Here is a 10,822-nt window from a genome sequence, read left to right as displayed (position 1 = left end):
GTGGACAACAGAACAAATGACGCTGCTGAAGACGTGCCACCTGAAGAAGCCACCGTCAAAGAAGAAACTCTACTCAGTTTTGAGAATGGAAATGGTGAAGCTTTTGATGAAGTTACTACCACTGATGTGACTGTTACCGACGATAGGACATTTTCTGATGAAGCAGATGAACCCCACGTGAAGCAGAAGCCAACGAGACGGAGACCAGTACGGAAGAAGATACATCCCATAAAATTAAGAGACTTTGTTGAATTGTAATTTTGTGTTTGTAATTCTATACATTTAATTATTGTTAATTGTTATTGGTTTGTTGTAAGTGGCTATTGTTCGTGGCTAGTATCACGCCACCTGTTTTCTAGAAATATCCTGTTCTTTCAAAAATGCCCTAGCATTTACTAGATATGCGTTAGTCTTGTATATATAAGACATTGACAACGTGAAGGGACAACAGTGTAGTAGTGAGTAACTGAACTGCAGTCAGAGAGTGTGTAATTGAACTCCAGTACGTGAGACGTTCGTTGAGAATTATAGCGCGACTGTTGAAATTAAGTGTATTGTAAAGTTGTATTCGGAAAGAATAAATCAGTTTTATTTAAGAAAGGACTTGTGTCGCTAAAGTTTCGTCGGAACGGAAAATCAATTAACGAACGGAGACGTAACAATATCTTCACTAAATTTTATTTTCCATAAGTACATTTATTCAGAATTACTGTGAAATATATATTAACAGGTATTTTATGTTTTAATCAATCATAAGATTTAGAATGTATGATATCTCCATCAGAAAGCGTTCTTAGCTCAGGAATAAGTTGTAGGTACGGCCTGAAGACACGGCTTTGTTATTCTATCAAGTAAATGATCCCACTGCGACTATTTCTTGATATGTTCATGGTCAACGGGTAAGCTTCAACAAAAGAATCAGTAACCTCGGTGAAGGTAACCTTCAAATAACGAACTTCTCTGTTCAAGATAGCGGTATTTATATCTGTAAGGTGCAGACACTATACAACAAGAACTGTAAATTGTTCAGGAACATTCACGTGGAAGCACAGACAGAATACCCTGTGCGGCAAACCAATAGCAAAAAAACCAGAAGAAAGGAGAGGGTCATAGATAGCGTTTGTGCTCCGAAGAATTTAGCACAATGAATGTGTATGTTATCAACTGACAAAGTTCCCCTTGTTTATGGCTGTTCCCTCATCAGCAACAGATGGGTATCTACAGCTGCACACTGCTTCAACTTCTTTGATATTAGCAATTTAGTTACACCAGTGTACACAGATGATCAAATGGAAAACAAGTTCTTCATCAAGCTAGGTAAAGCACTAAGAAGTCCAGGACCAGAAGAAATCGTTGCGAAAATTCAACGTGTGGTAGTTCATCCTAACTTCCAATCCAGAGCACGTTACCAAGAAAAGAATGCAGTCATTAATAACAACGATATTGCTTTGGTACAGTTTGTGGAATGAGTGGTCTTTAAACCTACGTGCTTCCAATTTGTCATCCCCAACGAGGTTTCCTTGGTAGTTTTCCCAGTGTCTGAGGTGCAACTAAAGCCTTCACCCTTCAGCTACTCTTCCTGTAGGAGCCAGAGATAACAATTCTACCACTGGTTCCCTAGGGGAGGTAACCAGTTGGGGTAGTGTCAGTATCCCAGGTGGAACTAAAGCCTTCAGCAAGCTAATCTTCACGTAGTAACCAAAGATAACAGTTTTCCCACTGGTTCTTTATGAGTGGTAACAAGTTGGGGTAGTGTCAGTGTCCCAGGTGGAACTAAAGCCTTTGTCCTTCAGAAAGCTAGTCCTCCTGTAGTAGCCAGAGATAACAGTTACAGTTCTAGTTACACTATCACACAAAACATGTTTTGCACAAGTTACACTGAAAGCTACAAGCCAAGATACTTGAGGTGGTGACCCCGTATGTTATGAAGTTTAAAAACAGGTGGTATCTTGCTAGGATTATTAGCTGAGGCAAAGGATGTTCTTCTCCAAGAAAATATAGTGTTTACACAGAAGTTGAAAGTTTTCTATCATGGATTCAAGCCACAATTTCAGAAAATTAAAACAAAAAATAATATGACTGAATAGTATCTACCTTCATATAGTATCTTCATTCTCAAAGAATCACTTAATGATTATTGAATGAAAAATAATAATGAAACCAAAATCTTAATATTTGTTAATTAAATTAATGATTATGAATGTACCAATGGTTGCAAGTATACTAGTTTGTGATGAAAATTACCTAAATTGCATGTTTTCCCCTTTCCACACTCTTCTTAATTTGCCCATTTCATCATAAATTTTAGGTCTAATGTTTTGTTAGCTTTTCCTGTTTAAACTGTAACTTTTAAAAAGTAATCTGATTCTTAATATTGAATCCATTGAGGATTAAAAAAACAATTTCCATTACTGTTAATTTGAAAAGTTGGGAATATATTAATATGATGACATCAACAACATCTTTCCTGTTTCCTTTATGTGAAATGAGGGATAAACATGTTGGTAATTTGAGCAAATATCATCAAGAAACCACTGATTAAAAATTGGTTGCTATTAATCTCTATTTAAAGAATTTTTCATTTAATTGAATTAATTAAAAATTAGACAGCTTGAAACCAACAGAAACGACACTAGAAAGTGAATATTTTGAAAGTCATCTATAATTCTTTCCTTATAGTCGATATTATGAATGTGTTTCATCCAAGCCATTAAGGTAGAATACACACATCCTGTGGAACAGATGCTATGTAGCAATGCAGGCTGGACACGACATGGCAGAGTTCAGATCAACAGGAACAGTGGCTCCAAGGAGCCTCTGAATATAAAGTACCAGAAATATCAATAGCTTTAATAACTAATTTCCTCTGAGCAGAAGCATGGGTAAATAAAATGAGATCAACATATATTGGAACCAACTAGAAGATGTCAATGTCCTTGGGGGAGCTCAAAATGCACCAAGGCACACAGAAAAAATGACAGATTTCCATTTAGCTTCTCTGTTTACAAAAGCCAAGTCAATGTTTTAATATTTTTGGAAATAGCCTATCTCTAATTTTTGAAGCTTAAAACAATCTATAATTCTGACATGTTTGCTAGTTTGTAATGATTCTAGTAGTATCTTGAGACATTTACCAAGTTCTTCTCATTTCCATTCCAGCCTCCTTTAAGGTTGCCTCTTTTCTTCTATTAAGTAATTATCAAAGATCAGCTTATCTAAAAGCTAATGGTAATATAGTTAAAATACTGTCTGTTTGTCAATATATAGTAGTAGTAACAGTATTTTTCATATCAGGAGGGATGATGTTACTATACATCTTATTCAGACTGTCACTAACCACACAGTGATCAAAAGAACTTTATCTGTTATGAAATGAACTGTTGAATATAGTAAATGGGTTTTTACCACTTTAAGTTTGCTTGGCAAATATCATGACAAGTAATATTAAATAAACTTTGATTTATATTTGTAAGTAATTCAAGCCATCTTTTTTCTTCAGTAATCTCATTTATTTTGGTCACTCATACTGTCACTTCTACCCACTGCAGGTTCTGTACTTTGACACACATATAGCCCACTAAAGTGTGGTGTATCACAAAAAAACACCAAACCACATGCACACTATATATATATATATACCCTTCATTGAAAATGTTATGCACAAGAGAAATAAAACATTCAAAAACACTTAAGTGGGTCCCCAATAACTAAAGTGATTCTAAATTTTGCAACATTCACCCTATGAAATGTCCTAAACGTTATAATAACACTTAAATATGGACACAGTTTTCATTCTTTGATTATGCTGCATCAACTACATATATATATACACATTTTAAAAGTTAACGACTTTAGTTAATCAGGTTTGTTTGTTGTTTTCACCCAGGTGTGTATGTGTGTGTATTTTTAAGCAAGATTTCTAGAAAGTTGGTATACATTTGGACTATGAGCCAACTTGGAACTATTTAGTTTTTGGAGGTTCAAGGTCATGAAACTCTAAAAAAATCCTTATCTGTTAACATGAGGACAGGTTTTTTAAACTATTTTTGCTCTATGATTCAGTCAAAAATGATTGGATTTTAATGAAACTTGATAGACATATGTAGAATATTATTCCTCACTGTCCTACCAAAAATGGTCCATGTCTGTTGATAAAGGCAAACACACACACACACATTTTCACATTTTTTGAGAAACGAATATGATCAACAATGAATGGCTGAAGGTATGTGCTCTACTGGGTGCCCCTCTAGTTTTAATAACATTAACTTCACTGCATATAGGTATTAAACAAGTTAAAAGTTAATGACTTCAGTACAATTTTAGAAGTTTTTATGTAATCATCCCTCCCCCAGACACACACTTCTCTTATTACATCTGATACCTAATATCTCCTTACATATTTAAAATGCCTGTCTTTTGCTAGAACGTAAATTGTTTTAATTAAGTATTCTACAAATATTGCATTGAATATGCACAATAGAAAAATTACATAAAAACCAGTAATACAAGAAATTCTCCGTGTCTGTTCATAACTTAATCTTTATTATCTTAGATAATGACGTGAACAATGTACAAAAGTTACTTTCTGTCTGTACAGCTACATGTAACAAGAAATCCACACTAACTAAATATCTCTCTTTTTGATATTTTCACATCAGTAATACTGCATAATAGCATACTAATATGATTTTAAATTCATATTATTAATTATACTACTGAAACTTAAAGACACAAGATTTCAAATTTATTTTTAGACACAAAAATTACATTTAGATATTTATTTACATACTCAACAAACATTACCACCAGTAATATGTCTAGTAACTAAGCAAGAAGATTTATGTTGGAATTTCATCTGAGTTTACAAACACTTGGGCAATGTCATCATAATCATACATTCGTTTCAAGAAAACATCAGTCAGTCTGATCCCAGACACCACCTGGAGGAAGTGAAAACAAACAAGATCTATCTTTCACAAATAAATATCTTAGCAGTTAAAGTCATTCTGTACAAGCAACAATTTAAGTACAAAACCTTTAACAAATTATAGTTAGTACCAACATACTTGAATACAGATTTCCATTAGGAACAATTCTTCTGATACAGTTATTCATCTAAATACAAATGTTAAACAGTAAACAAACCTCTTATGTTACTCATACTTACATAAAAAGAATTGAGAGTAGAAAAATAACACTATCTTAAACATTTTAAACAGTACTAAGTAATCTCCTAAAATTAGCCAATTGGACATGTTTTGAAAAATAGCACTTGTTCTAACAGTGGAAATTTGTCCTTCACATTTTTCTTTTATTCTTCTACACCTTTCCTCTAAGATTATGTATTCCCTGGTGTTTGTCCTTACCTGAACACCAGTTCTAACTGGTTGTTCATCCACACCTTTCCACTAAGAAGATGTATTCACTAGTGTTTGTCCTTACCTGAACACCAGTTCTAACTGGTTGTTCCTCCACACCTTTCCACTAAGAAGATGTATTCACTAGTGTTTGTCCTTACCTGAACACTAGTTCTAACTGGTTTTTCCTTCACAACTTTCTACTAAAAAGATGTATTCATTGGTGTTTATCCTTACCTGAACACCAGTTCTAACTGGTAGAGCTGTCAGGTTTAGTTCAACACTAGCACCAGGATCGAGCTTTCCTAACCCACGGCCTGATATTCCCTGCCACCACAATCCCTGGCTAATCTTATTGTCCAACGTAAGGACAAGGTCCATTGTGCGCTCACTACAAAGGTAAAAATTACAGTTTTTTATGATTCTCTAAATAGATATAATTATTATGTCATCTGAGAAAAAACAAACTTTTTCCTTGGAATAAGAATATTTTACTTACAATCCTACAGTAGAAGGAAGACAATTACCAAAATTTACCAAACACACTGAAAACAAAAAAATTAAATATATATTTAAAATAAGCAAACAAGGAAGAAGTCTGTTAAATCTTTTAGTCAAATTACAGTGTAAACACTTCTCTTTCAACAAACATAGAATATAACAAGAAACCAAAAGCATGTGGCCTATATTAGTACAAATATTTCTGTGTTTAATACCACCCCAAACTACCACTAGTTCTGAAGATTAGAAACTGATGATGTTTACAGTTAGTGTATGATTTAACTTAAAATATCACCACTTTTTAGATCAAATGTTATGTCCACTAGCGAAAGACCACCCTAAAAATATTTCTACTAAAATGGAATAGAATTTAAAATAAAAATAATTTTAAGGCTTAATTTATATATAATATACACACATACATTACGTATGTATTAGGTTGTCAAGAAATTAATATCCCTTTTATTTAGATGAAAAAACTGGAACAACTTATATATCAAAACAAAACATTTAGTAAACGAATTAGTCTCCATTCTGATCGATGATGTGTTTCCATCTTACAGTCAGGTTGTTAATGCCCTGATTAAAGAAATAACTTTGCTTTCAAGCAAAAACATGTCAATGTCCTCTTTAACACCTTCCACATTTGCATACGTTTTCCCATTAAGATGGTGTTGCAGCGAACGAAAAAGATAGTAATCTGATGGTGCCATATCTGGAGAATATGGTGGATGGGGGAGAAGTTCCCAACCCAACTCCATAATCTTGTGTTGCATCAAATGTGCTACATGTGGACGTGCATTGTTGTGGAGAAGAACTCCACCTTTCTGATTGACGAGCAAAACACGTTTCTGATGAAGGGCTTGATTTAAACCTCAGTTTCTGACTATAGATCTATGCATTGACAGTTCACTGTGGATTGAAGAGTTTGAAATGAATTACTCCTCTGATGTCCCACCAAATGGAAACATCACTTTCTGCGGATGGAGTCCAGGTTTTGGGGTCGGAAGGGGTTTTTGTCTAGGACGGAGCCATTGTTTTGATGTTTAATATTTGCACAGAGAATCCATTTTTCATCACCAGTGACAATTCTGTTCAAAACTGGTTCACACGCCAGAAGAAATGAAGCAACGTTCACATGTTGGAAATGATGATCATCGGATAGTTCGTGAGGCACCCACCTTCTTTAAGGAGTTTTCCCACATTCCTTAGATTTTTACGTATTGTTTCATGAGAGACATGCAATTTCAAGGCTATTTCACGAGTGTGTTGCTTTGGGTTAGACTCAACAAGTGTCTTCATAACATCAATATCAATTCCAGCATGTGGGCTCCTGCCATCACAGGTTTTAAGGCTAAAGTCACCTGAACGAAATTTGCTGAACCATCGTTGACACTTACGAACGTTCAAAACATTTCCATAAACTTCTTTGATATTCTTTGTGGCTACAGAGGCACTGTTTCCCTTCTTGTATTCAAACAGCATTACATGCCAAATGTGTGTCTCGTCGTGTGCCATCACCATAAGGGATTAGAGTATACTAAAGTTTAGACATTATATAGGCTAAATAACGTGATGTTCAGCCGATTCGTTTAACTATTATACGTGATGTACGTATTTCGGAGGGTGGTTAATGAAAACATTCTAAAATGTGACCTAATATAATATTTAATGTAAGAGAGAACTACTGACAATTTCTGAAAGAGAGGATATGACAGGTGGATGTGGCAAGTGTGGTCTGATTTTCTATTTATGGCTCTGTAAATAAATAAGATTGAAGGGTATTAAAATTATATTTTGCTTTTTTACATTTTTTAGGGGGTGGTTAATGAAAGTGTTCCAAAACGCGAAATTAATTTCTTGATGACCTAATATATATAGCTTACAAACTATTGATTACATTAATTGTTAATACGAAATTAAATCAGCATTATAGAGCAGTAATGAATTAAATATCGCAATACCGTTATCGGTCCTGGTTGTCAACTTATTGTCATAATGGATAATGTCTGTGGTAAGAACCAGGACCGATAATGGTATTGCAAAATATATATATATATATACACACATTCTCTTAATGAGAACTAGTTTTTAATTTTTAATTAATTTTCCCCTTAAAACTAAGGTTTAATAGTATAAAGTTTGTTTGCCACACAACCCTTTTCAATACAATTTTAGATGTCTTACTTTGAACAAAATGCACTGTTTGTCTACCTGAAGAAAATATTGTGAAATATAATAAAACTCTGTACAGTGATGAAAACAAACTTGAACTTCATGTGTGTGTAATTCTATCATGACCATAGATTCTTACACACTTTTTCTGAGTAAAACCTTCATTTTCTATTTGTTAAGCACGCAAGTTTACCATGCATTTTGAAATGCTCCATTTTTCCAAAGGAGACCTCATGCCACTGACAAAAACCTTACCAAGAATTCCATACTCGACATCCAATGAGAAAGGCCTTCTCCAGGGTGACCATACTTGGTATTTCTTCGATTACTAGTCTAATATCCCCATAGCCTGGAGCCTAGTGTAAAAGTTAACATACACAAGAAGTCTGTTAAAGAATCTAGTAGAAATACGGAAAAAAGTTATGGTTTAAATGTCACAACTTGACTTAAGATATATAATGAAAAAATTAAGAGGAATTTGGAAAAGAAATACATTTGATTTGTTTTTTATCATAAATTTTAAACAGTGATAAAGTTAGTATAAACCCATAACATGAAGGCTGTAGAAAACATTAATACAAAATCCTAACCCAAAAGCTAATGCAGAGGATAATGACATCATAAACTCACAATCTGCAGTAAAGGTAGTAGTGGACATTCAGTAGAAATCTATAACCTGCAGTAACATAAAGACAGTAGTGGACATTCAGTACAAGTCCATAACCTGCAGTAACATAAAGACAGTAGTGGACATTTAGTACAAGTCCATAACCTGCAGTAACATAAAGACAGTAATGGACATTCATTACAAGTCCATAACCTGCAGTAACATAAAGACAGTAGTGGACATTCAGTACAAGTCCATAACCTGCAGTAACATAAAGACAGTAGTGGACATTCAGTACAAGTCTATAACCTGCAGTAACATAAAGACAGTAGTGGACATTCAGTACAAGTCTATAACCTGCAGTAACATAAAGACATTAGTGGACATTCAGCACAAGTCTATAACCTGCAGTAACAAAAAGACACTAGTGGACATTCATTAGAAGTCCATAACCTGCAGTAATGTAAAGACAGGAGAGTATATTCTCTATAATTCCATAACCTGCAGTAACATAAAGACAGTAGATACAAGTCCATAACCTGCAGTAATGTATAGACAGAAGTAGACATTCAGTACAATTCCATAACCTGTAGTAACATAAAGACAGTAGTGTATGTTCTGTACAAGTCCATAGCCTGCAGTAATGTAAAGACAGTAGATACAAGTCCATTACCTGCAGTAACATAAAGACAGCAGTGCACAGTAAATAAAGTAAAACGAGATGTTTATTTATAAATGTCTGAGTACTATATCATACCATAACTGCCGCAGTGACCAACTTTTTACAGTCAGTAGAGTTAATAAGGTAAAGGGAGATGTTTGTTTATACAGTTATGGTATGATATAGTACTCAGACATTCAGCAGTGACCAACTTTTTACAGTCAGTAGAGTTAATAAGGTAAAGGGAGATGTTTATTTATACAGTTATGGTATGATATAGTACTCAGACATTCAGCAGTGACCAACTTTTTACAGTACAACTCAATGCACAAAACTCAACAAACAGCTCATACATTCTGCTTGTCATTCACTGGAAAGAAAAATAAAACTAGCTAATATAAACATCAAAATTAGTGTGTTAGCATCTCTATGACTAATTATAATTCACTAGCAGAGACCCGCAAAACATTCCCGGCCAAATTAGTATCTTTATCGTAACAGTACTTCTTTAAATATAACATTTCTAGCACAATACAAATGAATTGTAATCGTAGACAACGAAATGTGTAAATCCACTTATATATAGGCTGTACTTTATAAAACTTTAACTTATGTTAGGCCTAAGTTTGATAGAGAGATAAATTAACACTGTAACCTGTGTGTATATTTTTTTTACTTTAGTTTAGTTAGGACTAAACTTTACTGTACTTAATACTATTGATAAATAAATTTATAATGTTATTCTATGACCTAACGTCAAACCTTTTTTAAAACTTTGATAAGTTTTTATTCTGTTGTTCAATATGGTTAGTAAAGTACATTTATATTCCCCTTTTGTTGTTACTTCTTGTTTCATACAGCAACTGTAGCGACTTGATCACTGAACTTTGCAGCTTTCTGCCACAGGCATATAGTTTGTTGTCGAGTGAATAATGCACATGCACGGTTTTTCTTGGGGAAACATTCTAACTACGCATAACGGTTGTACATACAAACAAGCAGAATAATAGTATAGATTCATATTTTAATTTATTGACAGTGTGTCTATAAACTTTATTAGTCAAGCTTCACACACAAACTGCTTTTTCATTTTCTTATACATGTTATCAGTGGCATGACCACTGATTTTATGTGTCCTTAACATCTTGGTTTTACATGAAGACAGTAGGAGTCCTCAATAGCTTAGTTTTACATGAATACACTGCATGTCCTTAACACCTGGGTTTTACACGAACACATGGAAACTTATTAAATATCAGTGGTTTTATGTGAACACACTGTGAGTCTTTAACACCTGGGTTATATGTGAACACACTGTGAGTCTTTAACACCTGGGTTATATGTGAACACACTGTGAGTCTTTAACACCTGGGTTTTATGTGAACACACTGTGAGTCTTTAACACCTGGGTTATATGTGAACACACTGTGAGTCTTTAACACCTGGGTTATATGTGAACACACTGTGAGTCTTTAACACCTGGGTTATATGTGAACACACTGAACCCTTAACAACTGG

General features: G+C 34.0%; 1 protein-coding gene across 2 annotated transcripts in view; it reads right to left on the bottom strand.

The window, feature by feature from the left end:
* Positions 1-4,524: 4,524 nt before the first annotated feature.
* The window catches only part of LOC106470720 (trafficking protein particle complex subunit 13-like), a 39,114-nt gene continuing 32,816 nt past the window's right edge, over positions 4,525-10,822 (bottom strand). For both annotated transcript variants that reach the window (XM_022399357.1, XM_013931284.2), the window contains 3 exons: positions 8,292-8,392; positions 5,598-5,751; positions 4,525-4,943 (listed from right to left, as the gene is read on the bottom strand). In XM_022399357.1, coding sequence (XP_022255065.1) covers positions 4,842-4,943; positions 5,598-5,751; positions 8,292-8,392 — 357 coding nt within the window. In that variant the 3' untranslated portion in view covers positions 4,525-4,841. The remainder of the gene's footprint in view (positions 4,944-5,597; positions 5,752-8,291; positions 8,393-10,822) is intronic.

This window comes from Limulus polyphemus, unplaced genomic scaffold, assembly GCF_000517525.1.
Source record: "Limulus polyphemus unplaced genomic scaffold, Limulus_polyphemus-2.1.2 Scaffold4182, whole genome shotgun sequence".
In the NCBI taxonomy this organism is placed as follows: Eukaryota; Metazoa; Arthropoda; class Merostomata; order Xiphosura; family Limulidae; genus Limulus; species Limulus polyphemus.
Note: the sequence above shows the minus strand (reverse complement) of the source record. Positions and strands in the feature narration are given on the sequence as shown.